The following is a 25,773-nucleotide window of genomic DNA, read 5'->3' as shown; positions in this document are numbered from 1 at the left end:
AGTACCGAAATTTTGCTTCTAACACGACTAGCCACAGAAGCAGGAAGTTGTTTGATTTTTGTTTTATTTTTCCTTTCTATCCTACTTCTTTTTTTTTTTAAAGGAAAAACGGGCCAGGGAGGGAAGATACCCAAACGGGAAGGGATACAGGGCTGTGTCCTTGTGACAGAAAGGTGTTGAGTCCTGGCCCTTTAAACCCGAGGGGGGAGGATCCGGAAGTGGATGGGCGGGGCAAGGGCCCTGGTATATAAGAGGGCCTCAACCGCGCGGGGTCTCCAATCTGCCATTTTCTCTGCCTGAGTAAGTCTTTGCTGTCCGGAATTCTCTCGTTTTCTTCGCAGGCAGTGTTCTGCCCACTGGCCCACCACCTCAGGGGAACGATGGCCACAGAGTCTACAGCCACTGCTGCCATCGCCGCGGAGCTGGTTTCCGCTGACAAGTAAGCGGGACTGTGTCGAGCTTGAGGAATTGGCCAGTCCTCAGGGAGAGCTGGTGGACTTGGCTTCGCGGGCGGGACGGAGGGGTGGGTGGGACAGCTCCCTTCCCCTAGACAGCTGAGGGCGTTCGGAGAGGGTTGGTCTGTGGAGAAGCCCCACTTGCGAAGAGCTGGCGCACTAGCGGTAACGGCGGGTGGCTGGCGCCCCCTGCCCGGCTTTTCACGGCCGCCATCTTGCCGGGGGCAGTGGTGGCTGTCTCCATCGCCGGCCCCTTTTCTTCCACCCCGGCCGGCCCGAGGTTGCGGGTAGGTAGGCGGGGCCCAACTCCAGTCGGTTCTTGAGCCCCTACGGTCCGCGCACTCCTAGGGTGCGCCTCTGTAGAGAGTCTGTAGACGAACCTAGAAATTGGCCAACAGATTTGGCGCCAAAAAAAAAAAAAAAAAAAAAAAAAAACCCACACGAGGATGAAGGCTTGGAACTGGGGACTCGGGTGGGTGGGGCCTCTCAGAGGGCGGGGCTTTACACTCCTGCCTTCGTAGATTTGGCTCTTCGGAGTGGGCGGGGCCTTTAGGAGGCGGGAAAACCCCATTGTTTGGAGTTTATGCTGCTTTTGCCGGAGCAGCGGAGCGCAGTGAATTTTCTTCTATACTCCTCCTAGGTTTACTGTAATCTGAGTGTGGTTACGAGATTGAAGCTTTGTAACTCTACACATTTGCGGAGAAGTGTCTTGATTCTTTAGGTTTTCGGTGTGTGGGTCGGAGATTTTATTGCTTCAAGAGACATATAGTATTTTTTTTCTGTCCCTTGAGCATTTAGAAGTTTTGCCTTGGGTAAAAAAAAAAAAGTAAACGTGAGGTGCCTGTGAGATACTTGAGTGCTTTTTTTTTTCTAAAGGTTTATATGTTTTAGTTGACATTCACTCAGTACAGTTTACCCTATCACCTTTTGCTTCCTTTTCTAGTGGGTTCCTGAAAATCAGTGGTTCTCAAACCACTCAACCATTTGGAAAATACAGTTTTACTTTCAGATTCCACTTTCCTATTCCTCTTCATTTTATTTTTTTAGGACCAGAGTACATTAAGTTTGGGAATTCGGTACATTTTATTACAGAAAGAATCTCCATTTATAGTGCTTTCTGAACAGCTGTTTGTATTACATTGGGGATCCCTTTCCTTCCAATACTTTACAGTTTGAGAATGCTTGCCTGTTTTTGGTTAGATCTTCAGCTTTTTTCCTTCCTCAGTTCTTCCAGACAGTGTAGCCCTGGCTGCCTTGGAACTCAGACTGCCTTGGCCACCCGAGTGCTGGGATTAAAGGAGTGTACTACCAGTATCTAGCCTTCAGCTTATTTTTAAAACAATGATGGTTATTCTTTGTTACATGCTGGCTTTGAGGCCAGCCTGTTTTACCCTCTTTTCTTTTTATGTATGTGTGTATATATGTATGCATGTATGTTGCTGGGCATAGTGGTACACATCTTTAATTCTCAAGTGGCTATCTATAAGGCCAGTCTGTTCTACATAGTGAGTTCCAGGACAGCCAGAACTATGTAGGGTTCGTAACTCAAAAACCAAAATAACAACAACAAAAAATTAATAGTTTTATATGTCTGCACCACACACATGCTGGTGTGCTCATAGAGGCAATAAGGCTTTGAATCTCTAGGACTGGAGTGAAAGATGGTATGGGCCTGTATGAGTGTGCTAGGAACTGAACTTGAGTCCTCTGCAAGAACAAGCATTTTTTGAAAATGTATTTTTTGAGAGTTTTTTCTTTCTTTTTTTTTTTTTAAGGGGTTTCCTGGTAGTCCTAGAACTCATTTTGTAGATCAAGCTGACCTTGAGTTCCATCTGCCTCTGCTTTCCAAGTGCTGGTATTAAAGTTGTGTACCATCAATCCCTGCAATCAAAATAATTTTTTTTTAAACGAAACAGGGTTTTTCTGTGTAGCCCTGGATGTCCTGGAACTCACTCTGTAGAACAGGCTGGCCTCAAACTCAGAAATCCACCTACCTCTGCCTCCCAAGTGCTGGGATTAAAGGCATGTGCTACAACTGTCTGGATGGGTTTTTCTTTTATATGTGTGTGAGTGTATGCCATGTGAAGCTAGAAGAGGGTGTTGGATCTACTGGAGTTGGAGTTACAGGTTGCTATTAGCCACCATGTGGATATCTTAACACCTGAGCCATCTCTCTAGCCTAGCAAATGTGTTTTTCAGCCCTCTTGCTGTTCAGAATGAATTTTATGTCTTGCCTAAGGCAGTGGTGGACGCACGACTTTAATCTCCCAATATTGAAGAAGCAGAGGCAGGTGAATCTATTGAGTCTTGTCTTCAGACACACAAGTGGGCATCAGATTCCATAAGTACACTGTAACTGTCTAGAGACACTCCAGAAAAAGGGAGTTGGATGTTGTTATGGATGGTTGTGAGCCCCAATGTGGTTGCTCGGGTTTGGGATTTGAGCTCAGGACCTTTGGAAGAGCAGCCAGTGCTCTTAACCACTGAGCCATCTCTCCAGACTTTAGTATTTTTACTTTTCTTGACAACCAAATAGATTTCTATTTATAGAAATCTGTTTTTTTTTTAAGTTTATTACTATTTTGTTTTATATTTGAAATATGGTTTTACTACATAGCCCTGGCTATCTTGGAATTCACAATGTAGACTGTGCTGGCTTCAAACTCAGACCTACCTCTGCTTTCCAAGTACTGGGATTAAAAGCATAAGCCACCATTAGGAACTAGCCTGACAATTTATTTAACAAGTATATTTTTGAGCTGCATAGTGATGTAATACTTAATCTCGTTCCTGGGGAAAACAGAGGCAGGCAGATCTCTGAGTTTGAGCCAGTCTGGTTTATAGAGCTAGTTCCAGGATAGCCAAGGCTACAAAAAGAAACTAAGAAAAAGTATATTTTTGAAAAATAACAAGGTTATTTATTGTTGTGTATATATGTGTAAGTGTGGTGCCAGAGCCCTCTTGTGGTCAGGGACACCTTTCAGGAGTGAGTTCTGGGGACTTTAACTTGAGTTATCAGTCCTGCAAGCAAGTACTTATACTTGTTCAGCCATCTAGCTAGCCCCAAATGTTTTTGTTTTTTCTTTTGATCCTTTTGTCTCTTCCTGAGTGTTGGGATTAATTACAACATGATCACCAAACCCTGTAAATGACTTGCCTGTTCTTGTAAGTTGTCAGTTAAAATTAAACACATAAAATAAATTTTTTTTAGATATTTTTAAAGATTTATTTATTTATTTATTGTATGTAAGTACACTGTAGCTGTCTTCAGACACTCCAGGAGAGGGAGTCAGATCTCGTTATGGATGGTTGTGATCCACCATGTGGTTGCTGGGAATTGAACTCAGGATCTTCTGAAGATCAGTCAGTGTACTTAGCTGCTGAGCCATCTCTCCAGCCCCATAAAATAATTTTTAATGCTAAGTGTGACACACCTTTATTCTAGTACATGGGTGGCAGAGGTGAATTCATACAGTGTTTTGTAAATTGTTAATGGTATATACAAAGAAATGTACAAAGCTTTAGTGTAGTTAGAAACACAGCATAATCTGACATGGCCCTGTGACATGACATGTCTTATTTCATCTGTTACATATTAGAAATAAATAAAAATGTAGTCCTTTAATCATGGTTGTTAATAAATTTGTTCCTGCTCCCTTGGATTGGCATAATCTTATAGTCCTTGGATATAGAGGTAGTAACTCAGTGGTAGATCACTTAAGTCTAGCATTTGAAGATTTTGCTTAGTATCTATGAATCATAATCAATGGGAATATAACTAGTTGCTGTAGAGTTGTTGTATATAAGAATCAAAAAGGCCATTCTAGGATCTGGTTTATAGCCTGCTTTGTTGAGTCCTGTACTTTTTAAATTATTGTGCCTGTTTTTTTGCTGTTTTTTTTGTAAGAAAGTTGCTGCTTGATTCAGTGATTTAGGATTAAACTTTGTTTATTAAGTTACATTGAATTTTGTGTAGTAGTAAGGGGACAACGTGGATAGATCAGAAGACAATTTATGTGAGTCATTCTGTCCTACCATGTGGATTCTAGTCATAAAACTTAGGTTGTCATGCTTGGGAAGCAAGTGTGACTTTACCCACTCAACCAAAGAATTGAACTTAATAATGTATATGCATCAATAAGTATATGGTTTGTGTTTTTTGTTTGTTTGTTTTAAGATTTATTTGCCGGGTGGTGGTGGCGGCGCATGCCTGTAATCCCAGTACTCTGGGAGGCAGAGGCATGCAGATTTCTGAGTTTGAGGTCAGCCTGGTCTACAGAATGAGTTCCAGGACAGCCAGGACTATAAAGAGAAACCCTGTCTCGAAAAAACCAAATCCAAAAAACCAGAAAAAAAAATTTATTTATTATATATAAGTATACTGTCGCTATCTTCAGACACGACCAGAAGAGGGTATCAGATCTCATTAAAGATGGTTATGAGCCACCATGTGGTTGCTGGGATGTGAACTCAGGTCCTCTGGAAGATCGATTAGTGCTCTGAACCGCTGAGCCATCTCTCCAGGCCTCCCCCTTAGGCCCCCCCCTTTTTTGAGACAGTTTCTCTGTGTAGCCCTGGCTGTCCTGGAACTCACTCTGTAGATCAGGCTGGCCTAGAACTCAGAAAACCATTTGCCTTTACCTACAGAGTACTTAAAGCATACATCACCACTCCTCCAAGATGTTTAGAACATGAAAATTTCTTTTATGCTTTTGTATTTTTCTGCGTAAGTTGGAAAAATGCCTACCTATGCAAAAGAAATGAATCCTTAGGTTTAAGCCTAGAATAGAGTAAAACCAGTGTGGTGATGAAACAATCTTCCATTTTAATTGTTTTCTCTTTTATTGATAATAGAATTGAAGATGCTCCTGCTCCTTCTACCTCTGCAGATAAAATGGAGAGGTAAGATTATATGGTACAATTATGTTTATATCTGAAATAGTTTATATCTATCTGCTCAGTGGGGATGAAATCTGAGGCTTTACTCATAGTATCTCTGGAACTGTATCTTCTGCCCCTCTCTTTTCTTCTTAGATGCCTCTAGGGTCTGTAAAACCTGTTCAGGTATTCTTTTTGTTTTTTGTTTTGTTTTGTTTTTGTTTTTGTTTTTTGGAGACAGGGTTTCTCTGTATAGCCCTGGCTGTCCTGGAACTCACTCTGTAGACCAGGTTGGCCTTGAACTCAGAAATCAGCCTGCCTCTGCCTCCCAGAGTGCTGGGATTACAGGTGTGTGCCACCACTGCCTGGCTTCAGGGATTCATTTAGATGATTTTTATGAATAAAATTTGTCCCTACAACACAGTAGTAGGTAAATCTGATATCCCTCCAGCATAAATAAAGGATATGCCATGATGACCACTATGAACTGCTAACAGATTTTTTAAATACCTGGGTATTTAGAAGACATTTTGTCCAAAATGAGAGTCTTCCTTGGGGGAATCCAGTAATAAAATTAAAGGTAAATGAAAATTAAGATTTTCAGTGTGGCTTAATTGTTACTGTGCTTTCTTACTTAGTATGTATAAGAATCAAGGTTTACTCTACAGCAACAGGGAAAAAAATTGAGCTTACATTTTATAGTAACCCTAGTTATTTTCTTTTCTATTATAAAACTTTGAGTAAAAACAACCTGGGGAAGAAAAGATTTGGGCTTAACACTTCAAGCATCAATAAGGAAAATCAATGGGAGGCATGGAAACACCACTGTTTTCTTCTTTGGTTTACTTACAGGCTCATGCTCAGCAAGTTTATTTTTGTTTGTTTACAGTGGAGGTCCATGATTCTAAGGATGGTGCTGTCCTCAATTGTCTGGTCCCACAGGCCAGTCTGATTCTGGGCTATATTCCTCAGTTGATACTCAAATGACTCTAGGGTGTGTCTAGTTGGCCCAGCATATGGAATGCTAAGATAGGAGTTTTCCTCAGATTGAGACCCTACCTACCCCCCAACACACACCAAGAAAAAAGCTACAAACAAAAAACAAGCAACAAAACCTTAAAAATAATTTAAACTTTTGGAAAAGTATTTTTGACCATGGTGATTTGACGATGTCCCAGTACTTCAAAATGATTTGATGAAAATAGAGGTGACTTTAAAAAAATGTGGTAACTATTCTATGAGTTGAAACAGGAAGACTGATTGTTTTTTAGCGTTCATGGCCTGTCAATGTGACTTGCGAGACCCATTCCTTTCTACTAAGTGCTGGGATTACAAGTATGCACCACCAATCCTGGATTACCTAACCTGGTCTTTAACTTGCTACGTAGTTGGGGATTTATACCACCACACGGGTTATATGCTATTCTAGGCTTAAACCTAAGGATTCATCCATAGGTAGGCATTTTTCCAACTTACATCCATATTCACCTCTTCTAAACATTTTTAAATTTTATTTATTTTACTATTTTATGTGTATAGGTGTTTTGTCTACATGTACTGTCTACTTAGTGTTACCTGGAAGCCAGAATAGGTTACTAGATCCCCTTGAACTAGATGCCATATGGGTGCTGGGAATTGAATATAGGTCCAGTGCTTATACTGAGCCTTTTCTAGCCTCTCTGCATCACTCTCATCCCAACATATACCATGCTTCCCCTTCTGAGAACAAGGCCTTATTTTAGTCCTGGCTCACCTGGAACACACCATGTAGACCATGCTGATCTACTTGCCTCTGCCTCCTCAGTGCTGGAATTAAAGGGTGTGTCACCATGTTATGTTTTTTTTTAATTTTATATTTATGTTTGTGGTATGCTTATTTTGTATATGTGTTTATATGCTTGTATGGTGTGTGTCATGTGCACGCATGTTCATTCAAAGGCACAAGGTTGAATCTTTGATCATTCATTGAATATGGGTCTCTCTCAACTCAACCCAGATCTTGCTGAATACAATCCCTTCTCTACTTTCTAAGTACTGGAAATACAAATGGGTCTACCTTGCATTTAAGAGGGTCTTAGGAATCCAACTCTAGTCTTCATCCTTGTTCAACAAGAGATTTATCCACTGAGCAAATACCATAGCCCCCTATTTATTTAGTTTGTCTGTGTACCCAGACAGGGTTTCTCTGTATAACAGCCCTGGCTATCCTGGAACTCACTATACTAACTAGTCTGGCCTTGAATTCTCAAGAGATCTGCTTGCCTCTGCTGGGATCAAATTACCCCTCCCTCCAGAGGGTTTCATATAACACTGGTTGGCCTTAGTCTTCCCTGTATTTCCTGTGATGGTCTTAAAATTTTAATTTTTTTTGCATCTTTCCAACTGCTGAGATTGCAGATCTGTGGTCCCATACCTGCTTTTATGCAGTGCTGGAGATTAAACCTGGGGATTTTTGTGTTTGGATACTAGACAATGCTATCAACAGAGCTATATCCATATTTCCTTCTTTTATTCTTGGGTATCCTTGAATTTTCAGAGATCCACCTGCCTCTTAAATTCTGGCTTCTGCTCCATTCCCCCCTTTTTCTTTTAAAGCACTGTGTGTGTGTGTCTATGTGTCTGTCTGTCTGTGCACCACAGCATGGATTGTGGAGGTCAAATAACTTTTATATATAGAATGTTAGGAATTAAAATTAGGTTTTATATGAGTGCACTGTAGTTGTCTTCAGACACCAGAAGAGGGCATCAGATGGTTGTGAGTCACTATGTGGTGCTGGGATTTCAATTTAAGATCTCTGCAAGAAGCTGGGCGGTGGCTCATGCCTGTAATCCTAGCACTCCTGGGAGGCAGAGGCAGGCGGGTTTCTGAGTTCAAGACCAGCCTGGTCTACAGAGAGTTCCGGGACAGCCAGGGCTATACAGAGAAACCCTGTCTCAAACAAACAAACAAACAAACAAACAAAACCCAAATACCCCCACCCCCCAAAAAAAAGACCTCCAGAAGAGCAGTCAGTGCTCTTAACTGCTGAGCCATCTCTACAGCCCAACTGTTATGGTTTAAATGTAATATATCAAATGAATATTGGTGTAAACATCATTTGACACTAAATAAAACATTTTTCTTTCAGTCTGGATGTGGATAGTGAAGCTAAGAAACTACTGGGATTAGGACAGAAACATCTGGTGATGGGTGACATTCCAGCAGCTGTTAATGCATTCCAGGAAGCCGCTAGTCTTTTGTAAGTATATGTCCCATTGTAAAACAGTAGTATATTGCTTACAACCTTGTAACAGGTTTTCTATGCAGAGAAAGAAGGAAAAATAAGGGTAGGAGTATAGTGGTAGAATATTTGTCTAATATATGTGAACTCCCATGTCTATTCTTTGGAACCACAAAAACAACTGACTTTATTTTCTGTGGATGAGTTTTTATTATAATTCTGAAAACCTAAATTTTACTGGGTAATTTCAGTCTTTATCTTTTTGAATAAGGTACTTTTCATCTTAGTCACTAATGATTAAGAGGAAAAAATAATCATTTTTTCTTTTTATTATTAAAATATGCTTGAGTCGGGTGGTGGTGGGATATATCTTTTTTTTTTTAAAGATTTATTTATTATATGTAATAGTTGTCTTCAGACACCCCAGAAGATAGCATCAGATCTCGTTACAGATGGTTGTGAGCCACCAAGTGGTTGCTGGGATTTGAACTCAGGACCTTCAGAAGAGCAGTCAGTGCTCTTAACCATTGAGCCATTTCTCCAGCCCCCGGGATACATCTTTAATCTCAGAATTTGGGAGGCAGAGGCCAGCCTGGTTTACAGAGGGAATACTAGCATATCCGGGTATACAGAGAAACTCTGTCTTGAAAAATAACTTCAGTTTAATTCTAAGAACATTTAGATGGAAAGTAAGTACATTACCATTAAGCTATTCCCTTATTCTACTGGGCTATCAGTATTGTTTTTTTTTTTTTTAATTTTTTTATGTGTATAAATATGTTGCCTGAAAATATTCATGTATGCCATATGTGTGCCAAGTGTCTATGGAGGCCTGAATTGGGCATTGGGATGCCTTTGATAGTAGATCGTGAGTTGTCAAGTGTGTGGGTGCTCGGGATCAAACTCAGTTTCTCTGCCAGAGCAGCAACTTTTTTTTTTTTGTTTTTGTTTTTGTTTTTGGGAGACAGGGTTTCTTTGTGTAGCCCTGGCTGTCCTGGAACTCACTCTGTAGACCAGGCTGGCCTAGAACTCAGAAATTCACCTGCCTCTGCCTCCCAGAGTGCTGGGATTACAGGCGTGCGCCACCACCGCCCGGCAGCAACTTTTTTTTGTTGTGGTTTTTGAGACAGGGTTTCTCTGTGTAGCCCTGGCCATCCTGGAACTCACTCTGTAGACCAGGCTGGCCTTGAACTCAGAAATCCGCCTGCCTCTGCCTCTAAAGGCATGCGCCACCACTGCCTGGTTTGTCATGTGTTTTTATTTATACTAGGAAAAAAATTCCTACAAGCTTTCGTAGGTTTTGGATTTACTTTTTGCCTGTGCCCAATTTCTTCTCTCAGCATGCAGAACAATGTTATTCTTGGATGTTTGCAACAAAGGGGCCTGCCTGCCTTTGTTCTGTCTGGACTTCATAAATTTGAGCTGAGGTATTTCATAATGTGCTATGAGTGAAGATCAAATATGTTCTGGGGTCTTATTCCCTTGTATTGCTGTGATAAACATCATGCCCCCAAGTCAACTTGGGTTAAGTATTATTAAGGGTTTATTTCTTACATATCCAGATCATACTCCTATCATTGAGGGAATTCAGGGCAGGAGCATTGCTTACTAGCTTGTTCTCAATGTCTTGCTCGTTCTGCTTTCTTAGAATATCATGACCACCTGCCCAGAGGTGGTACTGTCTACAATGGACTCATTGGGGGGGTAGCGGGCACTTCCCATATTAATCATACATTCAGAAAATGACAGTAGGTTGTCTCAGATATTGTCTCAGGTGAGATTTCTCTTCCAAGATAACTCTAGTGAATGGGTTTTTAAAGTAAACATTCTTAGTTTATTTTTTAGAATTTTGGAACGATCATCGTTTTTACTGTATTGCTGTCAGGATATATTGGAATATTTCCCCTTCAGTGTTGGCTTTAAAGAGTTCTCGTTGCTTAGGAAAATAATTTAAGATAAACTGCTGTCATGCAATTTACTTAAATATAACGTTAGACACAATACTTTTTTCTTATACTCAGCTTTTTTTTAATTATTATTATTATTTTTTTTTTCATGACCATTAAGTGTTTTGCTTGCACTTATATCTATGTGAGGGTTTCAGATCTCCTGGAAATGGAGTTAGCTGTCACGTGGGTGGTGGAAATTGAACCCTGGGACTCTGAGCAGTTAGTGTTTTTTTTTTTTTTTTTTTTTTTTTTTTTAAAGATTTATTTATTTATTTATTATATGTAAGTACACTGCAGCTGTCTTCAGACACCAGAAGAGGGCGTCAGATCTCTTTAGGGATGGTTGTGAGCCACCATGTGGGTGCTGGGATCCGAACTTAGGACCTTTGGAAGAGCAGTCGGTGCTCTTAACCTGCTGAGCCACCTCTCCAGCCCCCAGTTAGTGTTTTTAACTGATGAGCCGGCCTTCTCTCTAGTCCCCTTGTCTAATAGTCTTAAAACATTAGTTGGTTTAGTTTTTATGACTGATGCTAGACTTTGGAATCCATGAAAGTTGATACCCTTAATTTTTGGTTTTTAATGTTTTATGTATGTCCATTAGTTTAGAGGCTCAAAGAAGGTTTTGCATTCTCTAGACCTGGAATTTGCAATACTTGCTTTTAACTACAGAGCCATTTCTCCAGCCCTGAGTGTATGGGTATATATTTATGTGTGCTTGCCTGGTACCTTCAAGAGGGTAGAAGAGGATACTGGATTTTGAACGGGCATTATGGTTGTTAACCATGTGGGTGCCAGGAACAAGTGCTCCTAACCACTCATCTTTTTCCAGCTACCTTTTTTTGTTTTTGTTTTTGTTTTTGTTTTTGTTTTTGGAGACGAGACTCAGGAGACCATGCTGACCATCCCTTCCAACTCAAGAAATCATTAGCCTCTGCATCCCAAAATGCTAGAATTAAAGTTATAAGCCCCATTGCTCAACTTTTCCATCTACCTTTTTAGTTTTTTGTTTGTTTTGTTTTGTTTTTCCTAGGCATATTATTCCCCCAGACAGGGTTTCTCTGTCCTGGAACTCATTCCTTAGACTAGGCTGGCCTAGAACTCAGAAATTAGTCTGTACCCCTCCCCCCCTTCTCTCTAGAGGGTTGGGATTAAACCTTGCATACCACCATGCTGGGCAACCATTTTAGTAAAATAGCTCTGAGCCGTTAATAACATTTTGAAGTTTACAAAAAAGAAAATTTTAGGCACCAAGATAGAAGAATTTGTCTAATAGTGTATTGCTAGTTATGGATTGAAAAGTAATTTTGGTTTAGGTATCCTGGTTTCAGTATTACCATATTTTGGGGATTGGAAAGATGGTGTAGCGGTTAAGATCAGTGACGATTCTTCCAGAGTATCCACGGTTCAATTCTCAGTATCCACATGGCAGCTCATACTTGTTTGTAACCTTAGCTTTAGGCCTTATGACACCCTCACATAAACATGCATGCAGTGAAAACACCAATGAATGAAAAATAAAAATAAATTAAAAACACAATCAGAAACAATAGCCTTTATTTTGGAATGCACTTCCATGGTTCTTTTTCATCAGGTAAGTCCCAACCAAAGATCATCTAACTGTTCTGGTCCACATGGTATTTATAAGGTAGCAGGAAGAATACCTCTTATAAAAACTTAGTTGGTGGCACTTAAATTATACATTTTATATATAGATTTAAAACATGTAACATTAACTTCATGTGTTGTTAACTAGCATTTAAAAATGTTCAGACTAGGTCTTTACTTTCTTTGTAGAGGTAAGAAGTATGGAGAAACGGCTAATGAGTGTGGAGAAGCCTTCTTTTTTTATGGGAAGTCACTTCTGGAGTTGGCCAGGTATGTTTTGGGAAAGTCTTGTTTTATGAGTACAATAGTTTATTTCACTTGGGTTTCTTTAAAAATTGAAGCTTTCTTCTTGGCTAAAATTGTTTATGCAAAGAATGAAATTATGTTTTGTGTTTTGAATTAGTAGAAGCAATGATCTTTTTAATAATATAGTCAAATGGTTGATCAGAGTTTAATACGGAGATATGAACATTAAGAAACACTCTGAGCAAGCTTAAAGCATTTACTCAACAAGGACTGTATTGAGCAGTATTTGAATAAGTAACACATGAAAATATCTAGTAAGTATCTGCTTGTTAGGGTTCTATATTCCTGAATTTCCCAAAATCTGGGGAGGCTGAAGCAGGACCTGGACCACATTCAAGTTTTGTAGTCTAACTTAAAAGGAGAGCTTTTTCTTTCTCTCCACTTGCAAAGACTCACTATTAACATTGTTAGAAACTGCTCAACACATCTAATATATATATATATTATACTGTTTAATTTATTAAGTTAATGTATAACTATTGTATAAAAATAAAGCTATTTATTAAATATACAAAATAATGACCACTGTTTACATAATAGTTCTGTTAAGTTTCTGAATTTTTGTGAATATTTAGAACACTTAATGCATTAGTTGTAAATGATGAGTTAGTACTAACACATTAAGTTGATAGTATGTCACTGGCCATTTAAGGGAAATGGGAGTAGATTTTAGTTTAGTATAGTCTATAAAATAGTGTGTCTCTACTACCGATATGGATAGGTGTTTTATTCTCTAGATGATAATCACTATTTGTACTTTTGAAGTGAGAGTCTGCTTTCTCTTAGCATCTTATTGCATTAGTGTTTGTTAGAAGTTTTAAATGGTTTCTGTAGTATATTTTAATTGTTCATAATCAGCCAGTCATGTGGCGATCTTACATAGGTTTAAGCACAGTTGCTATTGAGCAGAAAGTGTTCTTGTCTTGTCATATCTGAAGTCAGTGTCCCCACCCTTTCTCTCCAGTTCATTCATTCTCTGTGCCTCTCTTGGAGTTCTCTGAACCATGCATGAGGTGATATAGAAGTTCCATTTACAGCTGGGCATTCATTATTCTTAAAGTTTTGGTCATTGGTGTCTTCCTTGAATATGTAGTTGGTCTTAGTTTTTTGTTTGCTGTTTGTTTTGATATGGGGGGGTCTTAGTTGATCAAAGTAATTTAGAGAAATTAGCTTATTGGAGGCCTACAGTTTCAGAGGGTGATTTCATAACTATTATGGAAGAGGGAACATGGTGCAGGGCTGACAGGCATGCCACCGGAGCAGTAACCATTGTTGGAATGGCTTGGAATTTTGAAATGTCATTGCCCACCCCCAAGTGACACTCCTCTTCCAACAAGGCCTTTCCAAATAGTTCCACTAGCTAGGGATCAAGCATTCTAACGAGCAATTCTCATTCAGACCACTACAGAAAGTCTTACTGTGTAGATCAGCCTGGTCTTGAACTCACAGGGAACTGCCTGATTCTTTTTCCTGAGTTGACATTAAAGGCATGTGACACAGGCTGGGCCTGTAGTTTTGTTACTATTGTTGCTGTTCTTTTAAGATTTTTCTTATTTTAGCCAGTCAGGGTATCACAGCACTTGGGAGGGAGAGGCAGGCTGAGCTCTTGAGTTCAGGGCCAGCTTGCTATGCAGAGCTAGTTACAGGACAGCCAGCGCTAGACAAAGGAATTGTCTAAAAAAAAAAAAAAATTAAAATTAAAGAAAAATTTATTTTCTTATTTAATATATGCAGAGGTAGATTTGTGTACATGAGTGCAAAGTACTTCCCAAGGCCAGAATTCTCATTCTTGAATTACAGACATTTGTGAGCTGTCTATGGATGCTAGCAAATGAAACCAGGTCCTCTTAAGAGAGACAAGTGCTGTTAACCACTGAGCCATTGCACTGCCTCTCCCTCCCCACACTCCTTATTTTTAAAGACTAGGTCTTGCTGTGCGGACCTGGTTGGCCTGGAACTTGTAGAACTTGTCCTGTTTTGAACATATATTTTTATATTTTCTTTACTTAATTTCTTTTTCTGCTCCCCCCCCATCATAAAATATATTGTTAGGAACTAGTTATACTTTTGTGCTTTTTCCTCTTATAGAATGGAGAATGGAGTGTTGGGAAATGCCTTAGAAGGAGTGCATGTAGAAGAGGAAGAAGGAGAAAAAACAGAAGATGAATCTTTGGTAGAAAATAATGATAATGTAGATGGTATGTAGAGTTGCATGCTACAGTCAAGAGATGCGACGACTGATACTTCCTTTAAATAAGTTATGAAAATAGGGTTCTCCTTATGGTGGTTGGACTCTCCAAAGATACTTGGGTTGATGCAGTAAGTGTAGGCCATTACTAAAGTGATAGTGAGCGTCTAAGAGAATAACTAAATGTAGCAAATAGATAAATTCTTTTAAATTGGCATATGAAATATTAATAAAACAATATTTTTCTGATGCATATTTTTAAAACATCTTCCATAGCTCAGTTATTGTCCTTGGAGCATTTCTGTTTTGCACATCTTAGAAAATTAAATATTTTCTAAGTTTGGCTGTTAGAATTTTACAAATCAAATAAGTATAATGTTTAAAGAGAGGGAGGAAAGCTTGACATCTCTTTTCTGACTGGTAACAGATTACTTGATGTAAACCTACAGGCTTCATTTCTTTTGCAGTATGTTGCTTTGCTAGCTTGGATTCTCCTTTTCTCCCTTTGCTTTTCTCATGGGGGCATCTGATAAAACTTAAGACTTAAAGGGAATGTATTTCTACTTTCAATTTATGCTTTTATCATTAAACTTGGAGACATGTTTATGCTTCATGTTCTTTGACCATGTAGAGGAAGCAAGGGAAGAGTTGAGAGAACAGGTTTATGACGCCATGGGAGAAAAAGAAGCCAAAAAAGCAGAAGGCAAGTCTCTGACAAAGCCTGAAACTGATAAAGAACAGGAAAGTGAAGTGGAGAAGGGTGGAAGAGAAGATATGGATATAAGTGAGCCTGCAGAGAAGCTCCAGGAAAAAGTTGAATCGACTTCAAAGCAGTTAACTGACTCCTCTGAAGAGGCAAAAGAAGCAGCAGTACCAGGACTGAAAGAAGATGAGGTCACTTCTGGGAAGACAGAACAGGAATCAATGTGTACTGAGGAAGGAAAATCAATTTCTGGAGCTTATGTTCAAAATAAAGAATTTAGAGAAACAGTGCCTCAGGAGGAGGGAGAGGACAAAATAAGCTTAGAGAAAAAGCCAAAAGAAACTTCAGAAGATCAGCCTATTGGGGCTCCAGAAAAGCAGGGCACTTTAATGAAGGTGGTAGAAATAGAAGCTGAAATAGACCCTGAAGTCAAGTCAGTGGATGTGGGTAGGGAGGAGCCAAAGGATCAGGTAGCTGACTCTGAGAGTGAAATAGGAAAGGCTGTTCTTATGCAACTGTCAGGGCAAGATGTTGACGTATCACCAGTAGTGGCTGCAGAGGCTGGATCTGAGAAGCCAGGGCAGGAGATTACAGTTCTTCCCAACAATGGTCCAGTTGTTGGACAATCAACTGCAGGAGATCAGACTCCTAGTGAACCACTGACTTCTGCAGAAAGACTAACAGAAACTAAAGATGGCTCAAGTGTAGAGGTCAAGGCAGAGCTGGTTCCTGAACAGGAGGAAGCTATGCTACCTGTAGAAGAGTCTGAGGCAGCTGGAGATGGGGTTGAGACCAAGGTAGCCCAGAGGGCCACGGAGAAAGCACCTGAAGACAAATTTAAGATAGCTGCTAATGAAGAGACACAAGAGAGAGACGAACAGATGAAAGAGGGTGAAGGTAACCGGGATATGATAGAGCTGCAGTGGGTGGAGTACATTTCTAGATTTGACTCACTAATCATTGGTAAAAGTCAGCCTTCCATTCAGAATTTTCAGTCTGCCTTTAGAAACTACAAAGAAGGTCTTCTGATTTTTGAAACTTGGCTAGCAGTCAGTAACTTGTTATGCCATGCTAGCCATCAAAATGATATGAAGGGTGGATTAGAAATGGGTTGTGGGGATAGCTAGGGACATAGTAGGCTAGGCTGGCAGAGAATGCTGAATGGATGTTCACTTGCATGCCTTTGTATTTTTAAATTTACTGTTCACATGGTTTCTTCTGTTGTAGGAAGTAGGAACAGAGCAGTAGAATCCACTTAATTGGTACACTTAAGCAGGCATGCCATTTAAGTGAAGTCAGTTAACTTTCTGGTGCCCTTTTCACTTTTCATAGAAATGTTTAGAGGATTATTCACTTTAATTTCAGTAGTCCCCTTAAGGGACAAGAGATAGCAAAGTACTTAGCTATTATCCCTTTTGTTGCTTTCCTCCTTCATTTAATGCTTGCTTTGGCTGCTAATCAACTATAGTGCTATTGGCTTAATTCAGATTCAGTTATCAATATTTATGCCTCTAACTAGTTGGCATGTCTGACTTGAGTTGTGCTCAGTTGGGGATTCTACTGTATTTAAATCTCATCTAACATTGGCATTAATAATTACAGGTATATTTCAGTTAATTTTCTGCATTATAAACTATTTCACGGGTTGTCTTAAGTTACTGATTTTTCAGTGACACATCTTTATTACTTGACCATTCTGGTAAGCCTGTGTGCAGGTCCCTGTACTCCAGCCAGCAGAGACATAGTCAGACCTGAACTTGCTAAGTGGTAGGACTGTTGGACTTCTTGAGCTTTAGGAGTTAATAGAAAGCATAGAATTGAATTCCTCAGCTTTTTGGAAAAGTCTTGTTTTGATTCTTCCCCCTCTGAAGTGCTGAGGATTGAACACAGGGCTTCATATGTGTTAGCTAAATACTATACTATTGAATCACAATTTCAGCCCTGAAAATGACATTTTTTTCAGTGTTCTTTGGTAAATAAAATTTTGTGGATTTTATAAATACGGTCTTGGTAGAAAGCCTTCATCACACCTAATAGAGATGGGTGAGTCTGGCTTTCCATGATTGGTTCCATTATATTGGATAAATGCTAATCCTTATTTTATTTGTGGGTAAAAGTACATGCCACTCAAGTGTGAGAACCTAAGTTTGAATGAGTCCCCAGAATCCACATAAAAGTTGTCATATCCTCTATACCAGCCTTCCTAAGGAGAGATAGGAGCCATGTATAGATTTCTTAGAATCTTGTGGAACAACTAGCCTGTCACACAAGACCCTGTTCCATCTCTGAGCCACCCAAGGCCATCTTATTCCTAGTATAGATGCAGTGACATAGGATCACCTACATTCACTCACATACATGGATTTCTACAGACAAAACCCCAGTGCATGGGATGGCACTTGAATGGTAGAATACTTGCCTGACAAAAGTTTGATCTAGATTCACAAGAAATTAACAAGCCATTTCATGGTACTTGGCCTGTTACCATTTCTGGGATATCTATATTGCTCATACAGATAATCAGTGTACTCTTCTCTTACTGTCATGTTAGATGTGGTTGGTAAGTAGACAAAAATTTAAATTGTAGTCATAAAGGTTGACTATGCTCAAGGTATGTGCTAATTGATCTGGTGGGTGGTACTTGATTTACCGATAGGAATTCTAGAATTAGCATGCTTTCATTTATTTTTGAGGCAGGAACTCACTATAATTAATACTTGCCTGAAATAATGGCAGTCCCCTTGCCTATGACGTGCCCTCTGTGCTGGGATTTACAGATGTAAGGACTGCATAGCTTATTTATCTTTAATATATTTTATTAATTTCTAATTTTGGTTTTGGCATATTTTAAGTATGTCACAAGATCAGATGTTAAAATAGGAAAATGGAATATGCACATGACTTGTAATACTCATTTGCAAGAAGGTCAGGAAATACTTAAATTTATATTTGCTGAGGATATTTAAGTATATCCCCATTAGTGTTTGATCACAGGTTACTAAGTTTGGGAGCCTTATAGTTAGTGGCTTTCTTATTAACCTAGCTCATCTCTACTATTCCATAAAAGGCAATAACAAAGATTTCTCGAGAGAAACCCATTATTAGGTCATTGAAAGAACATTAATGTACAAAATTCTAAGTTATTTTATGCCAAATTAAGTTTCATGATACTTTGGTATAGGTATAAATACCAGATAATTAAATATATGTCTGTAATTTTTTTTCTTGACTGTATCTCACTCTATAGCTTAGTTTAGTTTCACCAATAAATGAAAGTATAGCTCTTGTTAGCCTCAACCTTTTAATTTGTTTGTTTTCAGGACAGGTTTTCTTTATAGCCCTTACAGAGTTCTGGAACTCAGTACTCTGTAGATTAGGCTGGCTTTGAATGTATAGAGGTTGACCTGCCTCTGCCTACTGTGTAGGTATTAAAGGCATGCACTATTACTACCTGGCCTTAGTCTTCATCCAACTTTTTTTTTAAAGATTTATTATTAAAAGTAAGTACACTGTAGCTATCTTCAGACACCCCAGAAGAGGGTGTCAGATCTCATTATGGATGGTTGTGAGCCACCATGTGGTTGCTGGGATTTGAACTTAGGACCTTCAGAAGAGCAGTCAGTGCTCTTAACCACTGAGCCATCTCTCCAGCCCTAGTCTACACCTCTAAATGATCCTCCTTCCATGCCTGGTTTTATGAGTACTGTGAAAGCACGTGTATTTAATTCTGCATTCTTGGATTATTTTGGAGGTTGGATGAAGTCATTATCTAGTTTTAAACTTAGAAAACTAAAGCACATGTTGGAGCTGGATAGGTAGCTTAGTTGTTAAGAGCAAGTACAACTCTTGAAAAGGACCTGAGTTTGCTTTTAACACCCACATTAGACAGTTCACAACTGCCTGTAACTCCACCTCCAGCATGAAACCCTTTTTTGGGCTTCTGTAGGTGTTTGTACTTGTTTGCATGCACACTCATGATTTTTTTTTCGGGTGGGGGCGGGGAGTGTTCCAGACAGGGTTTCTCTATGTAGCCCTGGTTGTCCTGTAACTCACTCTGTAGACTAGTCTGGCCTCGAACTCAGAAATCTGCCTGCCTCTGCCTCTGTCTCCCAAGTGCTGGCATTAAAGGTATGCCCCACCACTGCCCGGCACCCATGATTTTTTATTAAATCCTTTAAAAAATTTTTTTAAAATTTATTTTGTGCATGTGAGTACATGTCACTGCCAGTGTACTCACTGTGACTGACACACTAGATGAGGGTATTGGATCCTGTTAAAGGTGGTTATGAGCCACTATATGGTTGATGGGAATTGAACTCTGGGCGTCTGAAAGAATAGTCAGTGCTCTTAACCGCTGAGCCATCTCTCAAACCCTAAGTAAATTTTTTAAAAAATTCTTTGGTGGCTGTATTTCAGAAGCAGTGAATTACATAGTCAAACATATGTGGGCCTTTTTATATCCTGGGAACTAGCCAGTTGTTGAGCTCCAGTTTCAGTTAGAGACCCTATTTCCCAAAATAAGGTAGAGAGTGGCAAAGGAAGACAGACACATTGAGTTCTGGTCTCCATGGATACATACCTTACATACAAAAATGTGAACCTTTTGATTACACAGCGTTTGCTAGTTTACTATAGTTAACCAGGTTGTTCTTTTCAAATTATTGAAGTACTTTGATAGTGCTAGCAATTGGCAATATATAGGAATTTTCTGTACCTATTCTCATTGTACCAGTTGATTTGCAGATAAAACTGCTGGCATTTAGCTTAGGCTTTGTGGAATGCATGTTTAGTAGGTACCTTGGAAGCAGAGGTTTGTTTGAAGCCAGCATGGTATACATAGCAGGTTTCCTAATAGCCAAAGCCTTCTCTCAAAAAAATAAAAAATCCCCAACTTTTCTTATTTCCATTTTCATAGAGGTTGTAGTGTGGTGGCATTTGTGATTTATTTTATTTTTTTGGTGGGGGAAGAGTTAAACGTTTACCTGTACTCCTAACTAGCTACAAGGGAGATGTAGAAATATTGCTGATTCCTGGGTTTTCGAGAGAAGTTTGGGGTATATAGTAAGTTTTTGTTTGGTTGATGAGGAAAAAACAAGAACATAAAAGTCCCCATCTAGCTTAATGAAAGATGACAGTGAGTATATACTTAATCTATGTGAATTGATTGTATCAACTAAAACTTCTGACAGTTCGAATTTTAATTTGTCTTATCAATAGTAATTATAAAAGCTTATTTGGACAACTGATGTGTAACTGTATATCAGAATAGTTGTCAATGTGGCTACATACTTAAATCTTAAAGTAACTAGTTCTTGATTTTCTTTTGAGCTGGCTGGAGTCTGTGACTTGCTCATTGGGGAGAGCTGATGAAGACATTTCTCTTCTTCCCCATAACTTATTGTAGGAAAGCTAGTTTTTGGTATTCTGAATGGTCTTGAATTATTTAGGTTTTGATAATTGGAGTTTAATATGATTATCTTAACAAATGACTAAAAATATGTTTGAGCATATGTTTTTTTTTTTAAGAGGCAATATATACGTGATCTTCTGAATCATACCAGGTTTAGTTTTACAAGAAAATCATTAGTCTTTTAACTGACATTTGGATGAATATAGTATAAGGTATATTCTAGTGTATATTCTAGTGTATATTAGATTTGAGTTAGATTGTAACCACTAACTGAAGTTAAATTTCAGATCAGGTACTTACTGACTTGGATTAGCCTCTTTTCCATTCTATCTTAGAATGTAGGTTGACAGATACTTATGAAAATCAGATGAGACAAGAAATACTTTTAGCTATGTCTCAATACTAAGGAGTTTTTTCTTGTAGAAACTGAAGGCTCAGAGGAAGAAGACAAAGAAAATGACAAGGCTGAAGAAACACTAAATGAATCAGTTCATGACAAAAAGGTAAGCACCATTATAACTTTGTTACTGGATGGAGAATTATGGGTTATTAATATAGGAAAGATTCCTGTAAGCTGGTCCTTGGGGAGGGCTTAGGGATCCTTTTTTTTTTTCATTATAAAATGAAATATAACATAATTATATTTCACTGAGATAAGGTGACACCTTATAGTGGGTTCACATTTGGTAGGTTTTAGGGAGAAGGCCTGCATTTTGAATTGCAACCAGTTTTCTCTTTTTTAAAATTATACATTTACGATTCAGTCTCTAAAAGATGCCTGTCAGCCGGGCGGTGGTATTTGCGCGCCTGTAATCCCAGCTCTCTGGGAGGGAGAGGCAGGCAGATTTCTGACTTCAAGGCCAGCCTGGTCTATAGAGTGAGTTCCAGGACAGCCAGGGCTATACAGAGAAACCCTCTCTCGGGGGGAAAAAATACAAAAAAAAAACCAACCAAAAAAAAAAAGCCTGTCTTGTTCTTTTGCCTAATGCCAATGACTGGGGTATATTTCAGTCTCTTCAAGAAAATGAAGAGGAGGAAATTGGGAATTTAGAACTTGCCTGGGATATGCTGGATTTAGCCAAGATCATTTTTAAGAGGTAAAAACTCTTGGTGTTTTTGTGCTCATGTGGGAATTTACAGTTGAAAATAGAAACAGTTTATGATTTGACAATTAAGGGTTTACTAATCTTTTTTTTAGGCAAGAAACAAAAGAAGCCCAGCTTTATGCTGCACAAGCTCATCTTAAGCTTGGAGAAGTTAGTGTTGAATCTGGTAATGCATTTTCCTTTATGCTGTCTCCTACCTTTCCCCATTCTCCCCTTATGTTTTCCTTAGAATTGACTTTGAACATCCAAATTACAAAGCTAGGTTTTCCAGCCCTCTGCTGACTAAAGGAGAAATGTGTTAACCCTGATCTATCTGTATATAACAGAATGCCACAGATAGAATAGGAGGTCTGAGTTACCTATAATGTCCAGACGCGTAAACAGCCTTGTAAATCATGTATCCTGACAGTTAATACAAGCATTCTGGAGGGGAAGCAGAGGATCTATATAGTGAGACCCTGTTTGGAAAGATGTAGAGAAGAGTCCATTCATGAACTGAATTTGTGCTAAATGCTGTCCATGGTGTTATTTCATTTATCAGAGAATTATATCCAAGCTGTGGAGGAGTTTCAGGCTTGCCTAAGCCTGCAAGAACAATATTTGGAAGCTCACGATCGTCTTCTTGCAGAGACTCACTATCAGTTGGGTTTGGCCTATGGTTACAACTCTCAGTATGATGAGGCAGTAGCACAGTTTGGCAAATCTATTCTAGTCATTGAGAAGAGAATGGGTAAGTGAACAGCAGTTACTTTGTTAAGGTGATACCCTCATTTACACTGTGGGGAAAAAGTGGGTTCTTTGTTAATAACTGAAAGCTGATCTATCTTTGTAGCTGTACTACATGAGCAGATGAAGGAGGCTGAAGGATCATTTAGTGAATATGAGAAAGAAATTGAGGAGCTGAAAGAGCTGCTACCTGAAATTCGAGAGAAGATAGAAGATGCAAAGGATTCTCAGCGGAGTGGGAATGTAGCTGAACTTGCCCTGAAAGCTACTCTGGTTTGTTGATTTTTATTTTAAAATTTTTTTTAAGTAAAATATGTGTATGGTACGATTAATACTTATAGTCCATTTAAAAGGTACTTTTTCTCATGAATCGATTTTGAGTTAGTTGGTCAGAATGTGAGCGCATTTCACTTGTATAAGTTGTCTCATGGTTAGAAAGTATTTTCTGTATGTAGGATACAGATGTAGATTCTGTCACTGCTACTTTATATTTGACCTTGGACATTTCTTTCCCTTTCAGTATAAATTATTATAGTATATTATGTTATTTGTAAAATGTTTTTGAGAATACCATAAAAAAAAAAACCAGCTTAAGTCATAGATGAAGTATCTTAGCCATAAATTGCCTTGTTTTGCTTCTGGCCTAGCATGCTGGGGTATACTCTGCATTGGAAATAGGACATGAAATCAGTTTAGTCTCTTGCCTACTTTGAATTTTCCAAGTGTCTGTGTTGAAGACTTGCTGTGATGCTGTAGGCAAAAGGAATTTTACCTTTTAATCAGGTGCTTGTGTGGTAGGCACCTTGAGCCTGAGTGACTGAAGTTCTATGCTGTAACTTCTATATCTGTGTTTCACACAGGTGGAGAGCTCTACTTCAGGTTTTACTCCTAGTGGAGCCGGTGCCTCAGTATCCATGGTGTGTATTTTGTTTCTGTCAGTAGGCTTAAGATGAGTCTAAAGGTTTTTGTAAATTGATGACTAACAAAGACTCATTTTGCCAGATTGCCAGTAGAAAACCAACAGATGGTGCATCCTCATCAAATTGTGTGACTGATATTTCCCACCTTGTCAGAAAGAAGGTAAAAATTACATGAACTTATTTTTTTTTTTACTTTTACAACGTCTGCATTTTGAGGGTGGGAAGTTTAATAATACACGAGGAATAATAGATTTACCCTCCTAAGTGGCACAGTTCATTTTCAAAGAGGCTAAGGCTTTGCATGAATGGGTTTCACTTGGAATAATTTAGCTGGCAAACCTTACACCTTAACTTGCTGGCTGTTCGAAAGCTATTGGAGGATTGAGAAGATGAATCCATTTTAGGGATCTTGCTGGTTTCCTCCATAGCAGGCCTTCTCACACTTCGCCTGTCAAAAATTCTTTCCCTGTGGTGTCTTTGCTTCTTTGTCCTTGCTTGTGCTGCTTCATTGTTTAGATCTGTACCCTTCATCCTTGTCCATTCTGTGTGCTTCAACTATGTCAATTTTAAGATCATTGTGGCATCACTTATGTTGTGGTCAGCAGCACAGGACTGTGATTGAGGGTGTTTAAGATGTTGGCACCACAGTGGCTTCAGGATTTTTCTCCAATTGTTTTCTTAAGATAAATATGACCCCTTTACAATTCTACCTTTAGAGGAAACCAGAGGAAGAGAGTCCCCGGAAAGATGATGCAAAGAAAGCTAAACAGGAGCCAGAGGTGAATGGAGGCAGTGGGGATGCTGTCTCCAGTGGAAATGAAGTGTCAGAAAACATGGAGGCTGAGGTAGGTAGTGTAAGACATGGCCACTTGCCTCACACACTGTTGTTATTGCTGGCAAGCCAGGCCTCTCAGGTGCATATGTGGAATGAACGTACTGAAAATAGTTTCCATATGAAGTTACTGGATACTTGGCAGATGGATTCAAATGTATGGTTTCTTTAATAATGAATATACGAAAGAATATCTGGTCAACAATACTATTTGATCCTTTCTACTTTATCTTTCCTGTATGAAGTCCTGGGTTTGTCAGCTTATCTGGTTGGGAAGGACTGAAGCCTGCTGTTAAGATATGATGGGATGACTTATGTCAGGGTAAGTTATAGCTAGGATCTTTGTCTTTCAGGCTGAGAATCAGGCTGACAACCAGACAACAGCAGAGGGGACAGTGGAGTCTGCAGCTACAATTGAAAGCACTGCATGTTAAGAGGCGCGCAGAACCTTCCTCCTGAGGGAAAGTGGTTTTGTACATAATGTATTTTTTCACTTTTGGGGATTCTTTTTGTATAACTCCAATAAAGATTGTAGGCAACAGCTGAGGCTTTGATGGCTTTTTTTCTTAAATATTGGTGGAATGCTTTGGGGCACTCTACATTTCTTGTGTGTACATGTTCGTGTTTTGCTATTGCACAACCCATTTCCTGTCTAATGTGGAGGTGATCAAATATGGCTAGAGGCCCTTCATCTTCTACTGGTGCTATGTTTCTATTACCATATACTTGGCTGAATTTAATTACCTTGTAAGCTTTCAGTGGTGCTGTCCCTGGATAGAGTCTGCTAAATAAGAACTGGTAGAAATCAGTTTGGTGCTGAAAATGGATGATGGAATATGACCAAGGTCTTGGTTTGTACCTATCTAATGTTAACCTGGTTTCCATTTAATGCCATAATCCTATCCTGGGAAAACTGGCAGAAACATGGGAATTGATTCCTGAGGAAAACTTGTTAGACTCAAGCTCTGATTTGAAAGGCTCACACTGTAGTGGGAAACAAGTAGAAGACTGCAGGAGAAAGTCTGTTATTTTCTGTATAGAAAGGTTACAATATGTCAATAAGTGGAATTGTTATATTGTCTGCAGTTTTGTCTAAAAAAATAAATATGCTAATTTTAACAAAGCCCTTGTTCTTGAATTATACTTGACTCTACAAGAATGGTCCCTGGGCTGCCTTGAGTACCTCATTGTGGGATACAGAGTTGAGTGGCAAACTGGTCCATCAGTTTCGGGTGTCTAATTGAGGGATGGTGGTCAGGTGTTAATGCCATCTATTGGGCTACGGCAGTTAGGGTGCATGAATTAAGACCCAGACTGAGCTGCCTCATAAGCGCTTGTTAAACAGACTCTTCCCTCATTTCTGTTACAAATCCTGGTGACAGTCTAGTCCTGAGGATGGGAATTGTGTAGAATGACTTTTCCAGTTTTTCTAATTTTTTTGTTCTAGTCACAAAAGGGGTGCTTAACTGTATCT

At 39.1% G+C, this 25,773-nt stretch overlaps 1 protein-coding gene across 2 annotated transcripts; it reads left to right on the top strand.

The window, feature by feature from the left end:
• Window positions 1-262: 262 nt before the first annotated feature.
• Window positions 263-24,840, top strand: Nasp (nuclear autoantigenic sperm protein). 2 transcript variants are annotated; one of them, XM_052177064.1, is made up of 15 exons: window positions 263-439; window positions 5,310-5,357; window positions 8,462-8,572; window positions 12,298-12,378; window positions 14,503-14,612; window positions 15,234-16,202; window positions 21,139-21,218; window positions 21,727-21,812; window positions 21,914-21,987; window positions 22,363-22,551; window positions 22,654-22,820; window positions 23,408-23,464; window positions 23,550-23,627; window positions 24,184-24,312; window positions 24,653-24,840. In XM_052177064.1, exons 1-15 carry the CDS (start codon window positions 381-383, stop codon window positions 24,731-24,733), a joined length of 2,319 nt encoding a protein of 772 aa, XP_052033024.1. In that variant the 5' UTR covers window positions 263-380; the 3' UTR covers window positions 24,734-24,840. The 2 variants fall into 2 exon arrangements, with proteins under 2 accessions (XP_052033024.1, XP_052033025.1); XM_052177065.1 differs by lacking the exon at window positions 15,234-16,202 and having other exon boundaries at window positions 264-439.
• Window positions 24,841-25,773: the final 933 nt, after the last annotated feature.

The sequence above is a fragment of the Apodemus sylvaticus genome, chromosome 3, assembly GCF_947179515.1.
Source record: "Apodemus sylvaticus chromosome 3, mApoSyl1.1, whole genome shotgun sequence".
NCBI lineage: Eukaryota > Metazoa > Chordata > Mammalia > Rodentia > Muridae > Apodemus > Apodemus sylvaticus.
The sequence above is the reverse complement of the archived record's forward strand: the minus strand, read 5'-3'. Positions and strand labels throughout refer to the sequence as shown.